The sequence below is a fragment of the Drosophila novamexicana genome, unplaced genomic scaffold, assembly GCF_003285875.2.
Source record: "Drosophila novamexicana strain 15010-1031.04,08,12 unplaced genomic scaffold, DnovRS2.1 tig00000739-arrow-arrow-pilon, whole genome shotgun sequence".
Lineage (NCBI taxonomy): Eukaryota > Metazoa > Arthropoda > Insecta > Diptera > Drosophilidae > Drosophila > Drosophila novamexicana.
Window position 1 is genome coordinate 1,567,633 of NW_020824819.1, and position 25,706 is coordinate 1,593,338.

The 25,706-nt window shown below is 41.6% G+C and overlaps 8 protein-coding genes and 4 non-coding genes across 15 annotated transcripts; 7 read left to right on the forward strand and 5 right to left on the reverse strand.

Annotated features, from left to right (window-relative positions):
• The first annotated feature begins 36 nt into the window (after positions 1–36).
• Positions 37–7,776, forward strand: LOC115763466 (ethanolamine-phosphate cytidylyltransferase). 3 transcript variants are annotated; one of them, XM_030706048.1, is made up of 7 exons: positions 37–71; positions 5,259–5,509; positions 5,577–5,643; positions 5,715–5,827; positions 6,522–6,688; positions 6,750–6,935; positions 7,002–7,776. In XM_030706048.1, the coding sequence occupies exons 1-7, from the start codon at positions 52–54 to the stop codon at positions 7,317–7,319; spliced, it is 1,122 nt and encodes a 373-aa protein (XP_030561908.1). In that variant the 5' UTR covers positions 37–51; the 3' UTR covers positions 7,320–7,776. The 3 variants fall into 3 exon arrangements, with proteins under 3 accessions (XP_030561908.1, XP_030561907.1, XP_030561906.1); XM_030706047.1 differs by lacking the exon at positions 37–71 and adding an exon at positions 386–787 and having other exon boundaries at positions 6,561–6,688; XM_030706046.1 differs by lacking the exon at positions 37–71 and adding an exon at positions 389–787.
• Positions 7,390–8,915, reverse strand: LOC115763467. The gene has a single exon (XM_030706049.1). The coding sequence runs from the start codon at positions 8,832–8,834 to the stop codon at positions 7,905–7,907; it is 930 nt and encodes a 309-aa protein (XP_030561909.1). The 5' UTR covers positions 8,835–8,915; the 3' UTR covers positions 7,390–7,904.
• Positions 8,916–9,195: 280 nt separating this feature from the next.
• Positions 9,196–9,391, forward strand: LOC115763615. The gene has a single exon (XR_004017921.1). It is a non-coding gene; the product is annotated as a U2 spliceosomal RNA (small nuclear RNA).
• Positions 9,219–13,659, reverse strand: LOC115763416 (actin-binding protein IPP). 2 transcript variants are annotated; one of them, XM_030705972.1, is made up of 5 exons: positions 12,844–13,659; positions 12,588–12,779; positions 10,784–11,628; positions 10,469–10,724; positions 9,219–10,400 (listed from the first exon to the last, which is right to left on the reverse strand). In XM_030705972.1, the coding sequence occupies exons 1-5, from the start codon at positions 13,288–13,290 to the stop codon at positions 10,266–10,268; spliced, it is 1,875 nt and encodes a 624-aa protein (XP_030561832.1). In that variant the 5' UTR covers positions 13,291–13,659; the 3' UTR covers positions 9,219–10,265. The 2 variants fall into 2 exon arrangements, with proteins under 2 accessions (XP_030561832.1, XP_030561833.1); XM_030705973.1 differs by lacking the exons at positions 12,588–12,779; positions 12,844–13,659 and adding an exon at positions 11,703–11,883.
• Positions 11,711–11,906, reverse strand: LOC115763616. Its single transcript, XR_004017922.1, has one exon. It is a non-coding gene; the product is annotated as a U2 spliceosomal RNA (small nuclear RNA).
• On the forward strand, positions 12,101–12,223 carry LOC115763617. Its single transcript, XR_004017923.1, has one exon. It is a non-coding gene; the product is annotated as a U5 spliceosomal RNA (small nuclear RNA).
• Positions 12,472–12,544, forward strand: Trnav-cac. Its single transcript has one exon. It is a non-coding gene; the product is annotated as a tRNA-Val (tRNA).
• Positions 13,660–13,982: 323 nt separating the features above from the next.
• Positions 13,983–15,273, forward strand: LOC115763481 (peptide chain release factor 1-like, mitochondrial). The gene has a single exon (XM_030706066.1). It carries the CDS (start codon positions 14,060–14,062, stop codon positions 15,239–15,241), a length of 1,182 nt encoding a protein of 393 aa, XP_030561926.1. The 5' UTR covers positions 13,983–14,059; the 3' UTR covers positions 15,242–15,273.
• An 8-nt stretch (positions 15,274–15,281) lies between these two features.
• Positions 15,282–16,155, reverse strand: LOC115763482 (exosome complex component RRP41). Its single transcript, XM_030706067.1, has one exon. The coding sequence runs from the start codon at positions 16,045–16,047 to the stop codon at positions 15,298–15,300; it is 750 nt and encodes a 249-aa protein (XP_030561927.1). The 5' UTR covers positions 16,048–16,155; the 3' UTR covers positions 15,282–15,297.
• Positions 16,156–16,305: 150 nt separating this feature from the next.
• On the forward strand, positions 16,306–18,429 carry LOC115763506 (uncharacterized protein C19orf47 homolog). Its single transcript, XM_030706103.1, has 4 exons — positions 16,306–16,583; positions 16,641–17,138; positions 17,278–17,916; positions 17,976–18,429. Exons 1-4 carry the CDS (start codon positions 16,565–16,567, stop codon positions 18,299–18,301), a joined length of 1,482 nt encoding a protein of 493 aa, XP_030561963.1. The 5' UTR covers positions 16,306–16,564; the 3' UTR covers positions 18,302–18,429.
• A 648-nt stretch (positions 18,430–19,077) lies between these two features.
• LOC115763565 (protein shank) lies at positions 19,078–19,599 on the reverse strand. The gene has a single exon (XM_030706184.1). The coding sequence runs from the start codon at positions 19,597–19,599 to the stop codon at positions 19,078–19,080; it is 522 nt and encodes a 173-aa protein (XP_030562044.1).
• Positions 19,600–22,269: 2,670 nt separating this feature from the next.
• Positions 22,270–22,818, forward strand: LOC115763566. Its single transcript, XM_030706186.1, has one exon. It carries the CDS (start codon positions 22,270–22,272, stop codon positions 22,816–22,818), a length of 549 nt encoding a protein of 182 aa, XP_030562046.1.
• The last annotated feature ends 2,888 nt before the right edge of the window (positions 22,819–25,706 follow it).

A 25,706-nucleotide genomic window follows, 5' to 3' on the forward strand; every position in this document is an offset into this window, starting at 1 on the left:
AACAAATCGCGGCACTTGTCGGTATGTGAAGAAGAAGCATTGGTATCGTTTATGCGCCGCCCTTTATCGAGGTATTGTATGTATTTTTGCACTGTCCTAAAGACAACTGTTTTTTGTTGTCGATTTGATTTAATAAGATATTTGTATAAAGATATATTTTGAAATAATAATGAATTCGTACTAAGAAGATAGTTTTAGAAATATTGCTGATTAGCCATAAGCCATAATCAATTGGCATGGAAATATTTCTTTCGAATGGTTGTTTTAGTATTTTACCGCATTCACAGGTCCGGCCACACTGACAGTCAGCTGTTAGTTTTAGTTTAAGGGAACGTCAATTGAGCAACACATTTGTAGAGCGACTAGAACATTAAAATTACACACACTAGAAAAAACTTCGAAGTGTTCGCGCGCTGATAAGCAAAACAAAAACTAAGTAGCTGCTTCGGGACTGTCGAAATAAAAATATTAAACGTACTCAAGACTCGGCACAAACAACACTTGGCGCTCGAAGTGTGCACGTCGCCTCTGTTTTTTCGTATAATAATCAATGTGCTTTTAGATCGGTATTCTCAGTGTATATAAAAATCCGCATATATATATGTATATATATATGTATATGCATAATTTGTGATTCTTGTTTAGGACAATCTCGAGTATAAAGGAGAATTCTACAAAAAAATTCAATAATGAGTGACAAATTAGTGAACGGTACATGCGGCAACGGCGATGCCAGCAACAAATGCAACGGTACAAGAAAGGAAGTACGCGTATGGTGCGATGGCTGGTGAGTCAGTTTGTTTAAGTCCAAATGTATGCTCATAAATGTGTGTGTACATCCATACATATGTATATAATATCTATTGACATTGAAGTTGGCCAGATATGTTTGTAGGTTCTATTCATTTTCTAATCTAATAGCATTTTGATTTCATTACTCCTGCCAGAGACAGTGTGACAGTGTAAATATGTAGTTCGTCCAAATATAGTTTAGCTAGTCATTTATATTTGTTCAGGTTCAAGGTCATTACTGAAAGCGAAATCTGATTTGCTCATTACGTTTGTTAATGCATACATATATGTATCTATACAATCGCAACGCAGTGTTGCAAATGATCGATTCGACAATAATTTATCTAATTATACAGCACTATAAGCATGATTACCATAATTAGATTCTCTACGCAGCCTGTTTGACCGGTTAAGCAGCAGATCAGGCTAGACAATATTGATTCACCTCGATATGCAACATATAGATACATTTGTACATACGTACAAATGACTTTATGTAATATATGTACATACACTTATGTCTGTACATATGTACACAAATGTCAATCTCAAAAGACTTCCGCAATGCTTTCTCATGTTTGTTGCTGCTATCTCTCTCTCTCTCTCTCTCTCTCTCTCTCTCTCTCTCTCTCTCTACTTCTCGACGCGTCTCTAAAAGAGATGCACACGCCCAAGCGAACAGCATCGCGTGATTCTCTGTATGTACACAATGCTCTGTACAGCTGTGGCAGCAGCATAGCGACATTCCCCACCGCCCTCGCCTGCTTTCTATGCTTAGTTCTCGCACGTTTCGGCTCTGGGCATGGTTTACGTGGCCGTTGTTGACTGTGGGCCGGTCGGTGTCTGCCCAAACATCACGTGATTCATTGACGCGCATGCTCCCCAACAGGGAGGCGGCCTAGTTTTGTTTTACCGGACGCGCCATTGACCCAGCTTGTAAACTGACGACGTCATTGTCGGTGTACCTGTACCTCTACAAAATAGAAAAGGTTGAAATACAGAAGTCGAGACAAATAAGCGAATAGGCAACATGCAACATATTTTAGATAAACATGGAAACATCAATAATTCGAAATCAACTGCAAGATTCAATCTGTATTATGGCGTTTCGAACCAGTTACAGGATATATCCTAGTCCAGCATTCTGAATTTGATATAGTTTTCTTCTTCTTCTTTTTATCATGCATAATTAAATTGACATTTCGCTTTGCACTGAAGGTCAGAAACCGAAGCGACGCATTGAAATGACTAGCGGTATTTTATATAGGCAAGTCAGCCTCTGTTATACAGTCATAAGTATAAAAGGAAAGGGAGAGTATAAATATAAATAAGTAAACATATAGTTTTCTAAACAAGCAACTTTTGTGCGACATGGGAAACTTATAAAATTGTTTAATTGCTAACAACGTCAAAATATGAATTTAGAAAGGTTATAAATTGAGGAAAAGCCAGAATTAAAGTTCCAGTTTAGGTACATTTGACTGCTCTCTATAAATTCATATAACCTATGTGAATACTACAACAAGAAAATACCCGTTTACGGTCATAAAAAGTAGGGTAAACTGTATGAAAGGAAATCTTTGCTTCGAAGGTATTTGTTGTAATTGTAATGCGTACATCTAGACTGAGAAAGAACTAAAACTAAAAAGAAAAATAATTATATATGATATATATACTATATATAAAAATAGTAAAAAAAAACTAGTATGAGATATTGTTATTTCGAGCAGTTAAATTATAAAAAAAATATTAATTATATTTTGTAAACTTAATGTTAAAAACGTTCTTAAAAGCATAGAAAATTAAATGATTCCTAATATAAGAATATACTTATTTCCGGGTTAATTTAGCGATTAGTACGAGAATAGAAGCCCCGTGCAGAGGTAGGGTCAATGGGCAGTACCCGTGCGGATAGCTACCCGCTGATAAGAGTAGATGCCGTTCTACAATCACAGAATCACGCAAAATCCATTCAGCATTTTTTTGTCGGCACCAGCTGTGGCATCCCATAAACAAATGTACTCTGTACATATATTAGAATATGTATGTGTGTTGCGTTGGCCCTTTGGCCTCTGGAAATGAAGTCTGTTTCTCATCGATAGCGAAGATCATTGACGCAAGCGTTGTGTGCTGGGGCAGCATTTGTGGCTGTGTCAATGAACTTGGGCCCAAAAGCTCGTTTTCAAAACAAATCTAAACCCCTTGGGACAGCTAACGCCGCCTCCCTGAATGTACTATATTTATAAATATATATATATATATATATGTTATATACAAGTATTAAAGCTTTGTTGCTATCGCTGGGCTTCAGTTATCGCGAGAGCGCAAATTCTACTCTGAATCGCGTGATATTTTCTTAATCAACAAAAGTCGGCGTAACTCAATTGATTAAGGCCCCAGTACGTTCTGTGATGTACTTGATCCTACACATGCGTATACATATATATATTTTATGTTCGACACAGATTTCTTGAGTGTCGCAAAATCTCCGGGATCAAAGGTGTGCCCCGGTTGCTATTCATTGTCGTCTTAATGAATGGCCCACCTTCTGCTGGCCACCCAGATACAGATAGTTGATAGACCCGTCTGCAATAGAACTTTTCGGATTTGATTTCTCTGACTGTTGAGATGCCAATTGAATGACGTCACGTTGATTACCCAGGCTGGTCAATTGAACAGCTTTATTTCGGGTTTTGCCTGGGTCTATATTATGTAAGATATATATATATACATGAACGTAGTCATGTCTTAGGCCTTCGTATTATATGTTATTACGTGTGCATTACTAATTGTCGTGGCCCAGTCGTTCGTACGCTAGCCAATCTGCCGGATTGATAAGAGTGACGTTTTGGACTGTTATCATGAATAATTTAATGGCAATTGCCTGGAATCCGATTGTCGTTGTCGTCTGGCAGGGTGTGGGTGACATCAATATGTGTTCATTCCCATTTGGCTTAGTTGGTTTAAATGCGCGGTCTGATTTTCTTGTATCAACATTAATTAAATGTACGACAACGGGCGGCCTCGTCCTATTGATTATAACATGTTATCTACAACGATTCTTGGCAATTGTTAAAGCAATGGAAAACAGTGTAGTTAATTTTGATAGCCAAAAATTGTAGTGTTCAACATAAAAAGCCAGTCAGGGCGCCTGGTCAAGATTTCCATAAAGGGGGCAGAGATTAGGAGAGCTTTCCTCGCCATTTAAATACTCTTCTCGGCTTGGCATTTAAATTGTATTTAATTAATGACAATAAAAAGCCACCAATAATTACGCAAATGTATTTCGTAAGTTATTTGTCAGTTCAACAAAAATGGCATTAAATGCAATTTGCTTGGCTTGGCACGTCCAGAGCGTTTGGCTAAAGCGTGTCGCGTGTTGATTAGAATTGCGCTTGGGTTCCAGCATTCCATAGACATCAAAATATTGCATATATAAAGCCAGGCACACAACAGAAATCAATGAAATGAAAAATATGCCCCATACACAAGTATTTCTCTTGTGTGTGGCAATTCGCAACTGATGATCGCGTCCAAAGTGCGACGGCTCTAGAAAAAAGAAAGAAAAAGTGGAGCAAGCGGCGTCCGCCTTGGGGAGCGGCTCTCTGTGCTTGGCCAGACGTTGACTTGTCCGAACTTTGAGCATGTTATGTCAAGTGTATGCGAGTTGGTTTATTTGCTTGATTTAAATGCCTTGCGGCAATTGCGAATGTACTGTGTGTATTGCCTGTCAAGAACATATCGAAATTATTGCTAAACTCCCACAAGTTAATTGCTAGACGTTCGTATATTTGCTTAAAATAGGCAATATTCCTAATTGTTGTGGCACTTCGTCTGGTTATATGTCAAAAGTCACACGCGCCCTGATTGAATTTCCGTTCTGTCAACAAATTGTCATCAATTTTTGTATTGTCGTGAGTTATTTGAACCCCCGGCTACGCTGGGGCTCTCTGTGAATGGAAACTTTGCGAGCCAAGCGATAATTCAGCTGCTATAATCGTCAGGGCTATCTGGAACATAACACTAATATTCCTCATGAATCAGCGCCATGTTCTATATATATGGCAAGGTCGTTTTGGTTCACTGTAAACTTCAGCTTAAACAATATTGTCATGCAAATAGTATTAGCTAGCTTTGATATTTATATTTATTGAACGGCTTTCATATTTTTCTGTAGCTCTGTTAAAAAATGAGTCTATAGGCTTCTCTTTAAGTGTTCACCCTTCTGTAGGACTTGTCTAAATTGACACGCGCTGTGCTAATTGGATAGTCTCGATAAGGGCTAACAATTCATTGTTTCCTGTATGCTGTGTTTCTCGCTATCTCTTTTCCGTTCTGTTTGATTAGAAAATGCAATCGGAAGATTTGTTTGTTTAAGGCGGAAGCAAGATACAACTTGTACATATGGTACTTGCGCAATTCTTGGAATATTCATTAAATAAATCTTTGCTCTTTGTTTGAAACAGCTACGACATGGTGCACTTTGGGCATGCCAATTCACTGCGACAAGCCAAAGCACTTGGCGATAAAGTAATTGTGGGCATACATACCGATGAGGAGATCACCAAACATAAGGGACCACCCGTCTTTACCGAGGAGGAGCGCGTCAAGATGGTCAAAGGCATTAAATGGGTCGACGAGGTGGTTCTTGGTGCGCCCTATGTGACCACCCTAGAAGTACTCGATCAAAATAATTGTGATTTTTGTGTGCATGGCGGTAAGTTTGCCATTCGACTTACTCGACATTTGATCATCAACATTAACTGCCCCTTAATTGCTTACAGATGACATAACCATGACCGCTGAGGGTGTGGATACCTATCATCTGGTGAAGTCGGCTAACCGTTACAAGTAAGTGACCCTCTCTCTATATGCTTTCAAGTGTTTTTTTATGACTCACCTTAAAACTCTTCGTCTCACAGGGAAGTCAAGCGCACCGCCGGAGTTTCAACGACAGATCTCGTGGGACGCATGTTGCTGCTTACCCGCAACCACTTCCGTCAGGGCTCCGCCGAGTATGACATCGAGAAAGAAGGTAGCGTCCGCTTCTTACGTACTGTTTACATTTAACGTTGCTTTATTTTAAGTGCGTCCACCTCATCTGCCAGTTGTTACTCATTTTGAAATAATTACTTTCACTAACCTGAATTAATTGTTTGCTTTGCTTTTGAAACTCGTTTCTTAATATCTCTTCTGCATGCTGATCTAACACCGCACACCACATCAAACCTCGAAAGCAGTTCCAAGTATGAGCAGAGAATCAAAGTTGAACTTCTTAATATTTAGATATATTTATACATAATACTACGAGTCTGGGCCACGCACGTTTTGCTTTTAGTTGGTTGATTAATTTTCTATTAGAATCTGGCGAATACTGTCCGTAGCATTCTTTGAACGTAACAAAACATTTGCTTTATTTTGCTCTCTACATCTTTACTATTTCTCTTCTTTTTTATTTCTATGTGCGCACTGTTTACCACTAACCAAACTCAAATCAAAATCAAAACCTATGAACTAAAATCTCAAAATCCCGTGCGTGCTGCCGCCCCGCGTTCAAACTAAAATGAAAACCCAAAAAAAAAAAAAAAAATGAAATAAACCACCAATCAACTGACATCAAAATGAAATATCAAATCGAAACCTAATTGTAAATTGTAATGTAATGTTCATATGTATCCGTTGTTAAAAAAAAAAAAAAAAAACTTGATAATTTTAAAAAATTGAAACAGAAAAACTTTTAAAAATTCAACAACTGCAATCCCGTTTAGGTTCATCGAATATGGGTCAGGATTCGACAGCGAAGAGTCCCTGGACAGGTTGCAGCCAGTTTTTGCCCACAACACAGAAAATCATACAGTTCAGCGATGGCAAATCGCCAAATCCAGGCGATAAGATAGTAAGTACAATACAAATATCAATTGAAAAATGAATTTCATGACATTTGTTTTTTTTTACAGGTATATGTGGCCGGTGCTTTTGATCTCTTCCACGTGGGTCATTTGGATTTCCTGGAAAAGGCCAGCAAATTGGGCGACTATTTGATTGTGGGCCTGCACACAGATCCCGTTGTCAACTCCTATAAGGGTAGCAATTATCCCATTATGAATCTGCATGAGCGTGTGCTTAGCGTCTTGGCCTGCAAGGTAAATCCCTTACATCCTTATCGCAGGCACTTAAACGGATAACAAACAACCTCTTACACTCTGCAGTTTGTCAACGAGGTAGTTATTGGCGCACCCTACTGTGTCACAGAAGAGCTGCTAGATCATTTCAAGATTGATGTTGTCTGCCACGGTCGTACGCCAATCTCTCTGGAGGATGGCAAAATTGATCCGTATGCTGTGCCCAAGACGCGAGCCATATTTGAGCTACTCGACTCTGGCAATGACATGACCACAGAGCGCATTGTTGAGCGCATCATATCGCATCGACTGGAATACGAGCGTCGAAATCAAGCCAAAGAAAAGAAGGAAATCGAAGCGTTCGAGGCACTCCAGCGACAAAAGCAAACGCAAAAGGCGGGCTAGCTTCCGCTTTTTTAATAATAGACAATGTTTTTAGTTGCCACCTTTTTTGTTTAGAATGTTTCGTTTTGAATTTCGTTTTGTTTTGTGTTGTGTTAAGCAATTGTAATTGCTACGGGCCGAATATTGCATGCCCCTTCATACACACACACAAACGCCCACACACACAGTTGTATACAAACTTATATATATACAGCTATATATATATATAAGTTTAGGTACACATTTACACTATCGTAAAGTAGCTTATCAAATCTAAATTATATGTAGGCTCAAAATTTGTAAATTCCTTTTATATTTTCTAAGCGTAACGAGTGCGAACTCTACGAAATTGTACGAAATATATTAAGTTAGAATTGTGAAAATGTATGTGTGGATGATTGCCTATTCATTTTAAAGCGTTAGCGAACGTAATCTCCAGCATTGTTTGCTGTTAAGTGTAAATTTCTGAGTTTAAATCTTAAGTATCATTGTCATGTTTAGTTTGTTAAAGAAAATATAATTAATACTATTGCCAAAAAAACAATAAAAATTATTTATAGCCTAGATGCGACTTTCGTATATTTGCCCAATCTATATCAACCAATATCATATTTTTTGCTCGCCCATTAGGTGCAGCTCCACATTGAGTAGCTGCTGTCCCACATTTAGTGTCAGTAGCTGCCATAAATCTTGATAGCTGATTACAATGACGTTGTTGTCCGTCTTGATGAACTCACGGCAGGGCGGACCTTTCTCTGCTGAAGCCGGCAGTGGGCGCGCGTGCAAACGCTTCGGATAGTAACGTGTCGATTGCGCGGGATGTACTACACAGCGCAGCGATATGGATATACCCTGCAGCGGCGTCGAGACCCAAATGGCAACTACATCATCGATTTGCTTACGTTGCCAAAGCAATCCATGTCGCGTACGGCAGGCAAAAAGCAATAAAACTCCATGCTGGGAATACTTGCGGTAGTCTTTTGGCAGCAGCGTATTGCGCGGACAATTGAGCGGATTGAGCCCAAAGCGCTGATAGCCAAACACACCCAACAAAGTGTTGACATCATAATCAAGACTACCCACATTGCAGGTGGCATGGAGTGTTTGCTTTTCAATAGGAAACGGCACATCCACAAATGGGACGCCCAATATTGGCATATGGACATTAAGATAGTGAGACAACCAGCCATTTGGATCTAAGGTACAGGAGCAGCCGTGACATGGACATGAAATCATTCTCAGTCGCGCCCATTGAGATTTCTGGTCAGGTACCACAAAGAGTGGAGGATGCCGTTCGCGATCAACAATGGATTCATAGCGACTTAGCTGCACCATCTTCAGATCTGTTGAGGGCACAGACACCGGTAAACGAAAGTTCGAAAAATGTTTGGTATACAGCAAATGTCTTTTGTTCTCCAACTGTCTTTGGCGTTTCTCTTGCCGACGACGTTGGCGACGATTGATGGAGCTGTTCCCCGGCAAGGATTCGGTGTCCAGACCATCGGTTATTTCATTGGACGAGCTGTTCGGTTGCATTGTATGCTTTTAATTAGGTAACATAATCTGATACGAAACAAAATTTTGTAACATTCACATTTTACTTTTTGATTACAAATAATAATATAAAATAATTTATGTCATACATTTCACAAAACTAAACATTCTTTGCATGTCACATTTTAAATTTCAAATTTATGTGTGCGCGGTCAAACTATATCATCCGAATTAGAGCACTGTTTCTTTTGTTGTACAGCACTATGTCCACACAGCTGTATTTCGTAGCTTTGTCGAGCGTCTTTTACAGCACTGGATGTATTTTTCATATTTTATTCTTATAATTCTCAAAAGGTTCTATCCTGGCGGTGGTGTACTATTACGAGCTTAGCACGTTTAAGTTATCGCTTCTCGGCCTTATGGCTAAGATCAAAGTGTAGTATCTGTTCTTATCAGCTTAACATCTGATAGTTTCTCCATTGGAGAACAACAAATGTTAAACTGATTTTTGGAAATTGACGGAGTGCTAGGGGCTTGCTCCACCTCTGTCGCGGGTTGGCCCGGTATTGCAGTACCGCCGGGATTTCGGCCCAATTAACTAATAAATCGTACGGGTTCAATCAGATATTTAAGAAATTTAATTCTATCGTTTCAAATGCCTCCGCCCCGTATTCCGAGGTGCTTGTTCTTATTATTTACATCCTTGACACCTGCGATCCCATATATTTGTATTTTGTTGGTCAGACTCGGCAGCCATGCCTCTTCGTCCCACTTCCTGTTGCACGCAGGACAATATAATTCGGAAACGGCTTGATCTTATCAATATCGCAATATTTTGACCCGGTTTTCCGAATATCACGTAACTGAAATAAGAGGTGGTAAAGTCTATTTTGTGATTTTAGTCGTACGTTTATTATTCGTAAATACACTTATTATTAATACAGTTTGTTTCTTTTTGAATGTTTGCTTTTAGTTTTTGGTACATTTTAATCATACAATTACAATTTATTTGGGCACGCGCTTTTTAAGGACGCACCTACAATGCTGGCGATCTCTGACTTGACGTATTTGAATCGATTAACATAAACATCAATAGGTCTAAGATGAACAATTTTCAGCAATTACGATACATCGATTTACTTTTTCCATGTCAATTTTGGTTTTCGCTTTTATAAAGGACAACTTTTACTACGGAGCAATCAGATGCTGGCTATTGTTACTGTTACATTCCAGACTAAGTTCTAGATAATACTAAACTGGGTAGAAATAGCTGAGCTACATTTCGAAAACATTAATCGCACAGAGCGTCTAGCCTTAAAGAGCGCTACGTTCAACTTTCAAAGAGAAAATGGATGTTGGTAACTAGCGTGTACCACACAAGCAAATGTGTGTGAGAGTTTACGTCGGGCATATTAGATGTGCTTAAAACAAGATCGTAAGATGTGAGAGTGTTGTTGGACTTTTGGCTTTTTTTTACACAACCACAGCGCCTGCTTCGGAACGGCTAACCGGCAAGTCAGGACAATTTTTCCAGGTGTCCGAAAGTGGATCGTAACATTCGACGGCGCTTATGGTTACTTGGGCGCGATAGAAGTTCACCTCGCAGGGCTGTCAACAGAAAGATGAATATAATTTAGATACCTTCAGATATCCTGCAATGTTACAATCTGACTAACCTGATCCCCGCCAGCCACGTAGAGCAGGCCATCGGCGGCGGCCACAGCGGGAATGGCGCGTGGAACGTTCAGTGCGCACACCGTCGACCATTTGTCGTCGTCAAAGTTATACCGCTCCACTGAGCTAAGTATATCCTGACTGATGCTGCTGCCGCCAACCACATACAAATAGCGATCGAGCACAGCGACACCCATTTGGCAACGTGCTGTTTGCATGCGTGCCAGTTGCGTCCATTCCTTGGTCACGGGATTGTAGCTGATATGAAGAAAAAAGTCATGTGATAAAAGTGGGAACAGATGTGAAAGGGGCATTACCTTATTAAGTCCGGTAAATGTCTTGTTGTCGTAGTGCAGCCGCCCACTATGTAGATCAGCCCCTCGAAACTGACGACGCCCATGCTGAAGCGTGGCTGTGGCATGCTACCAATCAGCTTCCAGAGATCCTTCTCTGGATCATAGCACTCCATGGTGCCGCCAATGTCGTCGCCTATCCAGCCGCCCACTGCAAACAGATTGCCACCCATGGTGCATAGTCCGAACTCGCAACGGGGCACAATCATCGGTGCTATAGGCTGCCAAATATCGTTTTGTGGATCGTATACCTCGCCGTTGGCCAGAATTTGCGAGCCACGTTCGCCGCCTACCACATAGATCTTGCCATTTAATGCCGACACGCCCGGCAGAATGCGGCCCACCTCCATGGGTGCCGTCTCAGTCCATTCACGTCGGAATATGTCGAACTTGGCCACTGTTTCGAATGTGCAGTCCGCAGAGTTCCAAGTGCGCGGCGTATCGCGATGTGATCCTCCAATAATATATATATTCTTCTTGGCCAGCTGACGTGGACAGACGCGCAGCGGCACCAGTTGGCCGCGCTTTGAAGCAATATCCCGGCAAATGCTTCGTAACGCGATTTTTACAGACATATCGCGACAATCATCCTTTAAAGCTTTATCGATGACCTTTACCGGCACCAAGGCCATACGGACATGTGACAGTATATCGAAGACATAGCACCGACGTTGCGTTACATCATGCTTTATCCAGCGAAGCGCCGCCTGGAACACCTGTGATTCGGAGTCAACGCGCAACAACTCCGAGTTAAGCAGTTGCGATAATAAAGTTTGTGGTGTTTCCAGGAACTCATCTTCTAGAGTTATCTGCGGGCGATACAGTGAAAATTGACACAGTAAAAATTAGCATAGCTAGTTAACACCATCCAAGCGAATCTGACATTCATTAACAAAATGGGCCGAAATCCCGGCGGTACTGCAATACCGGGCCAACCCGCGACAGAGGTGGAGCAAGCCCCTAGCACTCCGTCAATTTCCAAAAATCAGTTTAACATTTGTTGTTCTCCAATGGAGAAACTATCAGATGTTAAGCTGATAAGAACAGATACTACACTTTGATCTTAGCCATAAGGCCGAGAAGCGATAACTTTAACACGCTAAGCTTGTAATAGTACACCACCGCCAGGATAGAACCTTTTGAGAATTATATTATCTTGGTTTTGCATTTGAAATTATTGTGTTGTCTACCCTAAGGAGTCTTTGTATGAAATGTCTCATATAATTCTCAAACAGTCTAAGCATGCATTGAAACTAGGATCAGGGTAGTTATATTGTTAAATTACTCTGGCTTCTCTTCAGTTGTCGAATAAATCTTTCGCCTTTTACTAAAGATTTCCGTGGAGAGGAGCACTCTAATGAGTCTAAATTGAATTTTTAGTTGTGCCTAGCGGTTTACTGCTGGGTCATAATAAATCTATAATATAGTGGAACCGAATACAAATCTGGATTTTAGTGAGAGATTAAGGGTTCGAGTTGTAATTAAATATGCTTAAGAGATCGATCCACTTAGCTAACAAAAAAAAAAAAAACTATCCTGAGACGAGGGATTAAAATTTTTCCATAATTTATATTCTATAAATGCGACCCCAATAAATAATAAAGACGCCGAACGTATCTAGGAAGTTACGCTTCGCAACTTAAATTTCATCCGTTTCCGTAGTGTAGTGGTTATCACGTGTGCTTCACACGCACAAGGTCCCCGGTTCGAACCCGGGCGGAAACATCGAATTTTTTTGTTTGAATTTAATATAAAAAGTGCTATTTACCGCTGGGAAGTTGGCCTGCACGAAGTTCATCGCACTTTTTGCCAGTGATTCACAATTGTGCGCTTCCGCGAACCGCAGAATACCCAATGCATTCGTGGCATGCAACTCTCGACACAGAAATTCACAGCAGCCGTCGACCACTTCGTTCAACTGCAACATATCCGCCGCAGCAAGCAATTCCTGCACATTGGACTGAAAGGGGACATATGTACATAGTGGTATTATTTAAGTGACAATAGAGAACTCAACTGCTTACTTGCGTAATCTCGCAACGTCCTGTGTATATAAAGTCCAGGAGTATGTGTAATATATCGCCATCAATTGTGTGCAAAACCACAGATTTCTGTTTCACTTCATTGAGCCCCAGTTCGGGCCTGAACATGGCCTCGAAGTAGGCACTGGAAGCGCTTAAAACTGCGCGATGTGCATTAAAGGTGGACTCGCCCGCTACGATTTCGACATCGCAAAAGCGTGATTGCTCCCGCAGCTGATTCAGATTGGCTAGCACCTTAAACGGGTACTGGGCATTGCAGTAAGAGGGCAGATTTGTGCGTTGTGTGCTGGCGGCGGCAGCAGCTGCAGATGCTGCAGGCTGACTGAAGTAATCGTTATCGTTATCGGTGGTGTTCTCATTGCCGTTGTGACAATTTGCATTATTTGCATTGAATTCGTGGTGCATGGAATAACTCTTAAGCGGTGGCATCTCGTTATACTTTTGCTACGACTTCTGCTGACTTTATTTAAATGCACTCTGGCAGCCTTTTCACATCCAATTTATGATTTAATTAAACTTAATTGCTATTGCTGCAGTTTACACCACTACGAACACAACTGTTTTCATTAATCAAGCACAACACACAGGCACACATCACACGCACACCCACAGATACATATATAAATGTTAGGCTGAAAATTGCTGGGCTTGCAGCTTGTACATATTTGTTACACAGGTTGTTATTGTTATTGCTGCTAATGATGTGCCTTGTTTAAAGTACTTTGTTAGTACTGTTTATTGCACTGATATGGCTAAATATAACAAATTAACAAAATAACTGTTCCTCGAGTGAGCAAGCCCATCAGAGTGAACAATAAATAATGTTTTACTCAACACTAAAAAGCTACACATACATCTGTGGGCACCCAAAAAGATAACATTTGCTGAAAAGTTAACAGCGCGCGCTTATATGTTGCTAGACGACTACCAAAATTAGGTAATGCAGATTTATGCAAAATTATCCAACCAATGGCTTGAAAAAATTAAGTTCTGATAGTTGAAAGATAATTTGTATATTTACCAGTTGATAAAGAAAGAACGGTATCATATTCACAATTGCCATAGCAGAACAGCTGTTGCTTAAAATACTATCGATTATTTCGTTTCAGTTCATCTCACTGTTATGTTAATTCATATCAGCAATTGGGCAGTTATTTAACCAAGATTCGATTTCTTATTTTTTATTTGCTGTGAAATAATGTTGCTTCGGAAATTGTTGACAGCGCGTTCTAACTATTTACTGCGACGATGGGCCAGCACAGATCCGCTTTGTTTCCAGAATGAGAAGCTGCAAGCATACCTGGAATCACTGCGCCAGGAATATTATGCGCTCCGCGTCAATGCAGCCGGTAACAGCAGCCTCTATGCCCGCCTGTCGCGTCTGGATCCGGTCGTGAATTCCCTTGAAAAGCACAGAGCCCTGCAGCGCAATATAACACCTGAGCAGGATTTGGCCGCTGAAAAGGACGAGGATATGCGTGCACTGATGCAAGAGGAAAATAGCGTTTATGCCGAATTGTTGCGTAAACAGGAGGAAGCAATGCTGCAGGAGCTGCTCGCACTTGCTGACCATGAGGACTACCCGTCGCTGATATTTGAGGTGAACGCTGGAGCCGGCGGACAGGAGGCCATGCTGTTTGCCCAGGAGCTCTACGACATGTACACCAGCTACTTCGAGCACATGGGCTGGGAGTATGAGGAGTATGCCCATGAGACCACCGACATTGGTGGACTGCGTTATGCCAATCTGCTGGTCAACGATCCCGAGGCCTACAATTGGCTGCGCTACGAGGCGGGTGTGCACCGAGTGCAACGTGTGCCGGCCACCGAGAAGTCTGGACGCATGCACACCAGCACCGCCTCAATAACAGTGATACCACGGCCGGCTGATGTTCAGGTGCATATTGCGGAGCGAGACCTCAAAATTGAGACGAAACGTGCCAGCGGCGCTGGCGGTCAACATGTAAATACCACAGATTCAGCCGTGCGCATTGTGCATTTACCTACGGGCTTGGCTGTAGAATCGCAGTCAGAGCGTTCCCAGCTAAAGAATCGGGAGCTGGCGCTAAAGCGTCTGCAGGCCAAGCTTATGCAGCAGCAGCTGGAGAGCTCCGAGGCGACCAAACAGGCGACGCGAAAGGCACAACAGGGCAATCTAAATCGCAACGAAAAGATTCGCACGTATAACTTTGTGCAGGATCGTGTAACGGATCACCGCGTGCAGCAGGGCGGCACGCTGCACAATCTGAGCGGGTTCCTCGAGGGTGGCCAGCAACTAAGCGATCTAATTGAGCGGCTACATTTGGAGCAGCGCAAACTGAAGCTGGTGGAGTTGCTCGAAGAGTGGCAGCCGCCACAGAAGGCGTCAGATAAAAGCTAATCGCATATTCCCCCGCTTTTTAGTCTAATAATTAAAGTTAATAAAAATGCTTTATTTTAACAAACACGTGCCCAGTCTGCTGCACTGCCAATGTGTATGAGGTGCTCCTTGACCGCCGACTCCAGTATGTCTCGAATCTCTCGGCATCCGGCCATTGCGGTCTCTATGACCGTCTCTAGTTGATCGATGTGAAAGCGTTCGCTCATCTCCATGAATGCAATCTTTTCGGCGGTGGGCAGTGCCGCAATGGTCAGTTTTGGACCGCCGGAAACCTCCTCTATGTGTGATATATCCGTTAGCGGAATGTTTGATTTGCTCAAAGATGCGGTGCATGCCACAACAAACTCGTTTAGGCATATGCCCGCATCAATGAGCGCCAGGGTAGCAGCATTTAGGGATACAGCATAGTTGGCGCCATCCGCCTGCAGCACCTCCACATAGATGTCGATCTGGGAGCGTGGATACAGCTCGGATTTAATGGCTGCACTTAACGCCTGTTGCAGGTACATTTTGAACTCCTGCGATTTGCGATCGCCTCGTGGTCGATTTTTGCGCTCTGAAGTTGAGAACGTGGCCTGACTGTATTGACAGTTGATGATTAGATCGTTGCCCTCGGTCTTTTTGCCCTTCGCTTGATGTGGTCCGTACACGGCAGCCAGCACTTTTGTATTGCCCTGTTCCATGTAAGCGCTGCCATCGGGTTGTTCGAAGACGCCCAATTTGCACTGAATATGGCGCAGTTCGTGCGGCCGGCGACCATCCAGGCGCAAGCCCTGCTCACTAAGCAGCTCAATTCGACTAGCCATGTTGCAACACAAACAAAATTAAATGAATATCAATGATATGCGGCACGTGCAGCGGCGTTGTTTACGCTGTTCCAGCAGATTTCTGGCGTTCCCCTTGTGTCAGCTGTTTGACAGAATTATCGTGCCAGGGTTGCCATTTTGATACAATCAACTATCGATAGGCCAGTTCGATATAGCGTCCTGTTCTGCTCTCACTCTGTTAGTAGCGATGTTATACTCAAATTTGAGCGAAATAAACTTCCAAAGAAGATTCTATAAAAGATAAGAACCATTTGGTATTTAAATATTATTAACGCTGTTAAACACATAAACTGCATCAAGGAACTACATTTTAATACGAAAAATATGGCTATTCCGAGACGAACAAAATAAACAACATTGAGGAACTTAGTTCATTTGGTCAGCCTACAGAGTTGTTCGATTGAACTGATTCCAAACGATTCTGTACAGCTCTATCGCACTGTATAAATGTGAAAATTAAAAATATAGTTATAAAGTGCGTTATTCTTCAAAAGCCATGTCAAAGTCAAGTGCAGGTGTGTATAACATTATCATATATATATATATAAATAACTGATGTACACATATTACAGCACGATGGGTGAAGTTTTTCAACGCCGGGGGGATTCCATCCCCAGCTGCGGCCAGCTATGCTCATATATTTGTGGAGAATCGTATACAGGAGGACATGCTACTCGATCTGAATAAGGAGTATCTGCGTGAGATGGGCATTACACCCATGGGTGATATTATAGCCATACTGCGTCATGCGAAACAAGTGAGCGACCAAAATGTGCTCGACAGGGTACTAATAGCGGAGGCGCCTTTGCCCAAAACCATGTCAAAGACCGTCGCTGGAGCAGCTCCTGCTCCGCCCAGCAGCAAGCATGTACCGCCCAGCAGCAAGCGTGTGCCGCCCAGCAGCAAGCATGTGTCATCATCTCCAGTTGCAGCCAGCAGCGCCAACAAAGCATCGCCACCCACAAAACCAGCACGTCGTGTGCTGCCTGAACATGAAGGAAAATATAAAGTTACTTTGCCGTCAGGCACGACAGAAAGAAGCAAGCAAATCCTAGCCAAGCGGGAGCAGTGTATGATAACATTTTAGCATTAATATCTATTCAAATCTATTTTAAACTGGTAGAGCCAATAGTCAAAATATGCTTTCTGACAACTTTATATGCAACTATTGTATGCAACCCTGTAATAATTTCGTTGCCTGTTTTGCAGTATACTCGGATCGTGTAAGCAGCACTAAGAAAACGGACGTCTTTGCACGTTTGCACAATAGCAAGAGTGACGACGATGCTCAGGAGGGCATTGTCTCTAGCAGCGGGGAGAGCAACGTGCGTGTGCACATTACTGGCGTTCATAAGGGATCCAGCGTCAAAGTGGCGGCCACCTCTAGCAATAACTCGGTTTTTGCTCGCCTTGGCGGCAAGCAATCCTTGGATACGGTGCAGCAGAATACGGGTCTGGCCAAGGAAATAAAATCGATTTTAAAGAACACTCAAGGCACCAACGGCGGCAGCGGCGCCAGACGTAACACGCCCATAGTCAAGGCCAAGAATACGGCAATGTCCGTGGTGCGTTCGCAGCAGAAGGTAATGCTTGTGCACAAGGTGCCATTAAAACGTGGCGATGATAGCGAAGATGAAAGCATGGATGACGAGGACTTATTAGAGGCTGACAGTGATTTTGACAGCGAAGCCGAAGATTGTGAACTAGATGTGGATATGGCCGCACCCGCTGAGAAAATTGTTAAGTTTGCCTCTACTGCAGAGGTGCGAGAAATCGCTCCACACACGCCCTACAAAGCGCGTGGAAACAGCAGCTTTGCACGTAACATAAAGTCTCGTTTGGGCCTGGGTAAGCTTGATTTCTGTAAGCACTCTATCGCATTCAAAATTAACCATTTTAATCAACAGTTTCCAAATTACACGCCACGCGTAAAACGTATAATCTCAAAGCGTCTCCGCCACAGAAACCTGGAGCCCGCATCAGCCCCGTCAAGGGAAAGGCAATACGTATGCGCAGCGATGAGCTGCTTACGCGACAGGATACGCTACCTGTGCACAAGCGTCTGGGCACAACGGCGTCAGCGCAGCTGCCACCACCTCCTCGCCCCCAGCAACGCGATCATAAGCCGAACTCGTTTGCTCCGCGTCGGCACTCTAGCGTAAATGCTGGGCATCGTCCAAGGGTTCAAGCGAACTCCGTTTTCGATCGCCTTGGCTTTAACAATTCTCTGTAGATTTTAAGACAACCATAGTATTTGTTTAAGAGTTCTATTTAATTCAGTTTAAAAGTAAATGTTTGCAATCACCCTTACTTACAAGTCTGTGGATAATAGGTCAATTATGCTCTTTGAAGCTGTCAACTATATGAAATGCTTCACATAGGACATACTATACAAAAGGCCCTTCGCCTTATTGTTTTCAATTTTTCCACCAGTCATTAAGTTTTTAAAAAAGAAACAACTCTTTTTGCTCTTTTTTGTTAAACGGGGTTATAGCTATTATTTTACTTCTAATATCCGCAACAACATAATTTATAAATTGATTTATTCCTTTTTTATATATAAATTTATGTTTAAATGATTATTGACCCTAAAATTCTCCGCACGACTATCTTTCTTGCCTTCTATAAGTTATGAGCAAGCCATCTAAAGGCAAAGTTATTTAGCTGAGAGCTCTTTTCGAAAATATGCGTAATTTATATTGTCGAGAGATGTCCTCGTCAGTGCATCAATAATATACAAATTAAAACTTTTTAATTTATATATTGAGCGATTGATAGAAAGACTTTTATATAGTACATCCAATTGTTTTATTTGGTTCTCTTAATATTATATTTGATTCAATATTTTGTATGTACAATCATTAAGTCTAGATTAATGTCATTCATTCACAATTTCATACCCTATACAATCTCTGAGGCACTTAAAATTCTATATCACTGGTTGCTAGGCAAATCACCAAGTTGGTAGCATCTATCGATGTCACCTATTAAGAGGAAGCGCATTTCCACTCATGACTGGAGCATGGAGTAGAGCGCATTGCGCAACTCCGCTGGCCAGGTGTTGGCATCCGGATTGATGCTGAGCATATGGCGCATTTGGAGTACCGCGCGTTGCTTTTGCAGTACATAGGCGAACGCCTGATGATTCATGATCGGTGTGGGCGTGGGCATGGTTGTGGGAGTGTGATTTATGATCGGCGTGGGCGTGGCTGTAGGCGTGGGTAGCGCGTACGTTTGTGGCTGCCACCGCTGCTGCTGATGATGTTGTTGCTGCTGTGGAGGCGTTGTTGGCGGCGTGGGCGGTAGTTGGTGTTGATGATGGCGCTGCTCCGACTCCTGACGACGCTTCCGTGGCGTGTTGTCGCTCAGTGCATAAGGCCGAAATAGCGGCGTGCTCGTGACCGTGTCCTCTTTGCTGCTGCGCTTGCCAAATTTTTTGTGCTTGTAGCAGCCTGTGTTAAATTTCTTATGAGTATAAACGAGGTTCGCTTCGTTTTCTTGTTGCGGATAATCCATTTGTGAGGGTGCCATCGTGTAGGTGAGGATTGTGTTAAAATGCTGAGATGTTGTTATGTTGGTGTTTGTGGAAAGACTGTGCTCCTTGGGCTGCGCAACGGCTGCTTTTATAGGAGACGGCGCTTGCTACCTGCTCGGGAAATTATCATTAAGGTGAGCTGCGTCTTGTTTATGGGAAAACTTCGTTGACAAAGGTCTGCATTGTTATATAAAGAAAAGGATTTGTTCCAAAATATGTATGTATGTTATGTTGTTACCTGCTCGGACAAGTCCTTTTTGTAATTAATTTTTCATTTGCCCAGCGGTGCTCGGCTCGCACCTACATACACGAGTATATTCTCCTGCTGCTCTCTGTCTCTGCCTGGTATTTCTTGGTATTTCTCGAGAAGATTTCACCAGAACACGAGCATTCAGCCAGCGCCTGCGCCCTGTCCCAGAATGTTCTTTGATGAGGTAGCCGATCCCAATATCGGTTCAGCGCTTTTAGATTCCTATCTCGCTTACCGCTAATCTGGCTCATTATGTTGCACATCATTCTATGAGCTGCTGCACGCTCGCCGGCTTACTAACAATGGGCAATTGAATGGAAATTTATTGGGACTTTCCCGAAATATTGCATCCAATCTTGTCAATAAAATGATGAATTATGGACGAATACTACATGTCGATATATCCCTTTATATATCTATGCAGGCATATTTTACATATGCTTAAATTTCGGAGATCTTGGTGGTTTTTTTTTCTTCAGATAATTGTAAATTATTCTCATTGCTGGACTATTATCAAGTAAGGCAAGTAAATTGAATTGAATAAGTACGATAATGTTGTCCACAAATAAACAATCCTCGGTGTTGTCTTCCTACAAAGGATAACTGTTGGCGACATTGATTCTTTTTTTCTCATCTGCAATTCTCTGCAACTTTCCGACCTATCAGGAACTATCCCTAGCTACGTGAACGATAGCTTACGGTATCTAGATTACAATAGCTCGCACCAAGTTTTCTCTACTGAACTTACTTTTCCTCTAATAAAATATTTGCCTTCAGGTTACCTTCAGGAACACGCTGTCCACGCCCAGCTATGAGTATGGGTACAGCTTTTCGGGCCGGTTAAAAATAAAGCTCATAGCTATCTCTTTTTCCTATATCCTTTTAAAAATGTATTCTTGTGATAAGACTTTCAGCTTTTAATTTTTCTGTTTCTGTTCCTGTTGACCATTAATAAAGAAATTAATAATAATAAGAGGATGTATATTTTGTTTTTTTTTACAAATAATGTAAATTATGCATATAAATATATTCAGATAAAAATGGCTGGAATTTAGCTTTAAAGCTTGGTATATACAAATTTAATCTATTGTAATTCTAACAAATTGATTTTCTGTCAGTCATTAGATTATATTTAAGCAAGTTGCATTGAATAGGCCGTGAGTTTATTAATGGATTTTTATTATGTATGTAAGTACTACGAAATCTCAACGCGACCTTGCAAGATAATATGTGAGAAAGGTCACAAGTAAATCAATCATATTAAACGCAATTCATTCACATTTCCTAGCCTTTGTCACTCTCTTCTAGAAATCCTTTCTTAGAATTTGTCGTTGTGTCAGCAAAGAAAGCGTTTCCTGGCCGGTTTGTACAAGTGTGTCCCATTATATGCGGAGTAGAACAGTTGCATGATCGTAAAAATACTGAAGAATGCACTACTTTTACGTTATCAATTCTTTCCGGCCAACGGAAAATGTGATCTGATCATTGTAATCAAACAATATGGCAATCTTTCAGTGCAATACTTAGAGACAGCAATAACAATTGTAGTCCTGGTGCTTGACTCAGCAGCATTTGTTCAGGGCCGGACTCAAACCCACCTGAAATAAATCCGCTTAGCAGTCGAACGACACTGACTGCATAAATCAATGGACACGACTTGGAAAAAGAGGCAATGAATGAAAAATCCGACATGGTTACGATCGCACGCACTCCGACCAAAGGGACGATGTCTTCGTGTGAGTGGGAGTCGGATTCTGGGATTCAGTAATGATGCCCAGTACCTTGGGAAGAGTAATATTTTCAGCTGGCCAGCCGATCTCACAAGCTGAAGTCATAAATGCTCTGCGGATCGGCGGTAACATTAAAACTTTACAGGCGACACAAAGGAAGCCGAACAATGCGGCCGTAGACACCGTGGCCATATGAGCGCCAGGATTAGAATGCCAGGCACTGGGTCTGCTCTTGCTCGGCTCACTCAACAGGTATTTCCAGTGAAAATCGCTGGCGATACAAACAGTCAAAAAAGGACAACTGGTTTATGACACCCTGAGCTAACGCTAGCAATGCCAGCAGCCGGCGGATTAGCCAAGCCAGCGCTCCATATACCTGCCCTTGAGGACGACAACAACAGGCCAGACCTGAGCAGGTAGCTGGCCTAGGAACGTTTCGGGGTGCGGCAGGGCGATTAGTTCGAGCCCAGGCACACGTTTGGATGAATGAAGTTGATTGGGAAATACCTGCAAGGGATTGGTGGGAAACGCTCGAGTTGGCGGGCGGATTGTCAAGCGCTTTGATATTCATTACCTAATGTTGCATAAAAGATTACGCCCAGGACAATGGCAGCACAGTCGACAACCAGACGGCGAACAAGAACAACATCAACAGCATTTGTGATTAGATGGAACAAGCAAATACAATGGATATCTCTGCAACTGCCCCCAACTATGCACACAAGAAGTTCTCCGCATTGAAGCGCAAACGTAGTCAGGACGAAGAGACGGATGATGTGATCTTCGTTATGGAGCACCCAGCGAAGCGTCCATTCTTTCGCCCTTGGCTGGATGAGCCACGAGCAGCCATAACAACCGGTCCGGAAGAGTCACGTCCCCCGCGGAGACCCACGCCCACGACAGTAACCACCACCTACCACGCCAACATGGTGCGCTCCCATGCGCCCCGTCTGCGCAGCCCCAAGGCGCAACAGCGTCGCGATCGCAATACTTTGGCTTGTCTCTTGAGTCGCCGCGCCCGACAGGCCAATCAAGTGGCCATGGAGCAGCAGTACGAGCACTATCGGGTGCAGCACGAGGCCAATCTGGAGCACCAAATTCGACTGAGCCTCTACTACGTGCGTTTTCTGCAGCAAGCCATGGCCACCAGCCGAGCTCCACTGAACGATACCCATCAGAAACTGCCGCAGACTGCGCAATGCTGGCCCCAAGCGGCAACTGCCACGAAGCGTTAGGACTACCCTCAATGGAGACCTATCTGAGCTAAAGCTTATAGAGGTTTTAGTTTTTATTTATTGTGATTACTTTTTATTGACCTTGTGATGACTTTTAAAGTCTTATTTATTTATTATTGTTGACCATCAATAAATCAAATTGTTAAAGGAAGTTTTTATATCGATTACACAATATTCATCTCATTCTTCATTCTTGTGTCCAATTACGGACTATTGCGTGCGCTGTTGCATTGGCTTTCATTATCCTTATAAAGCACATTAGCGATCTCTCGATCTCTTTTAGTCTGAAACCGTCAGCTAAATTATATGTTCTTGCTTGCAAGGGAGAGTCTCAATCAGGTGTAACCCTAATCAACTGTAAAAAGTAGGTGCTCTGCTGAAGGTACTGGATCATGGCTTTCTACAGGATTTTTATGGAGTAGTATTTTCTGCTAGATTGGTTGACAGAATGATTGGGGATCAACGCTAAAGCCGTAAGAGCTGGCCAGTTAAAACGTATGGGAAATTCACATTCTTGCTAACCATTTTCATAATATTAATAATTTTTTAAGAACACGTTTCAAAAAGTCCATTCTTCTTACGGGAGTCAGGGGTCAAAGATTTGGTGGGTTAAGCTTTGGGCTTGAATACGTTTTAAGGCGTCCCTATGAAAATGAATTTGATAAATATCTTACACTTTTCGTAGAGTGTAAGCTTCGGAAGTCAACGGCTTTTTCAGCTATTTAATATCAGCTATTTAATATCAATTTTTGATAGGTTTGACTTTGAAATTTTTTGTGACAATTTTTTTTTATTCACTATAACGTTTGTAAATCTTAAGCGATTAAAAAGAATTACAACAAAAAGCCAAAAGACATAACAAATCGAAAGTTTAGTCTGCATGAAGAACGCACGCAAATTTATGTTGAGACCCGAGCCTGTCGTGCCTGTTAAGGTGTTCATTGGTCATGAAAGAAATATGGCACAGGCCCTTTCCAAATGTGTATTATTGGTGAACTGTGCTAGCGATTAGTAAAGGTGTTCATTGTTCGATCTTTGTGAAATTGTGAGGGCATAAAAATCGAAATCGTAAAGCTAAAGCTGAGGAAATGTCGTTTTATTGACCTATCCAAAATGTGATAAATTCAGTATCTGTTCTTACGAGAATTAAGTGTCTGCAGCCCCCAAAAGCTCAGAGTTATTCACAGAAAGTGGATTTCCATATGGACTTTTCATGAAAAGGGCGTGAGTTGTTTCAGTAATGTCAACCAAACCTGGTTTACGGAGGCAATAGGTATACATACGCTCAAACTTTTAAGACTTTTTATCTCTGTAAAAACATATATACTATGGGTGCAGAGTATAAATATCCCTGATGTCCCTGATGAGCACAAAACAATTTCCGACTTATTAAGAAGAGTACTGATAAATATTTCGGCAGCATAGCATATTTAAGTGATAATTAGAAAAACTAGATTATATCATGATTTTGTCTAACTAATTAATTGTTAGGTTTTAGTTGAATAGAAGCTATTTTCGCTGTGGTAATAAGATAACAATTATATAGTTGATTCCGATAACATTGCTATTATTAACTGACGTTATGCAAGATATATATTTATCAAACGATAAAAATTAGCATATACTAATATGTATTTTCTGTTGATAACAGTAATAACTATTAAACAGCCACGTTTTAATGATAAAACGCTTGTTTAATTATAAATGTAAATGTATACACATGTCACTTAACTCAATCGTTTTAATGGAGTCCATTGATCAACACGATACGATGATTTAATGCAAAGTAGTCGCAATTTTAAGACTGTCTAAATTACAGATTGGCAAAGGTGTTGATTGTTACTGGAGCAATAGAGTTCCGGCTAAGGGTTTGAGAAGGCGCCAAATTAGCACATTTGACAACATGTGCCCCTCGGTGACTCATACCATAGTTTAGGGCAGAGCATTATATCACACAATTATAATCTACTGTCTACCTCATTTTCATATACACCTAATTCTGTTTTAGCACGGTAGATTGGTTCCAGAAAAAACCGTGTAAAAAAGACATTGATCGTATGCAAAAAAAGTTGATTGGTTCCTTATCTCTAAAACCTATTAAAATTAGTGAAAAACAAGGACTTTTTAAGAACAAGTATTCATGTTCATTTTATTAAATCACATATATGTGTATTTACACAAGCATAGTTATTAAAGAAAACAAGTAAGAGGTACTAGTCGGGAGCTTACGACTAGGGGATACCCTGAACCCTCTTTTTCCAACATCAAATGCATATATACATTCTATTTTAGAAGCTATATGTCAATTCTGGTGACTCTAACTCTTATTATTTACCAAAATTGCCCAAAAAACAGGATAGCGATATCGATTTTTATCGATTGCTTGGAAACGGAGTAAGTTATCGATCTGCGCAGGCACTAGGTGCACCTACATCTAAAATTTCAAGTCTCTAGCTCTTATAGGTTCTGAGATCCTTGCGTTCATACATACGGACGGACGGACAGACAGACAGACGGACATGGCTAGATCGACTCGGCTATTGGTGCTGATCAAGAATATATATACTTTATGGGGTCGGAGATGCTTCCTTCTGCCTGTTACATACATTTGGATTTTGCACAAATACAATATACCCTTATACCCATTTTTAATGGGTTCAGGGTATAACAACATTAAAAACAGATTAATAACTGAATTAATATATATTTTTTTGGCCGATCTTTTATCTTAATACGTTAGAATTCAATTTAATGTAATGTTGGAAAAACAAATACGCCTATCACAATTTGTTTTACAAAACACGTCTGATTGCATTGATAGGTTCATAAAATATAAACACAAGTAAATTTGCTTGTATGCACTATAAGGGAATTAACCTAACTTTCTG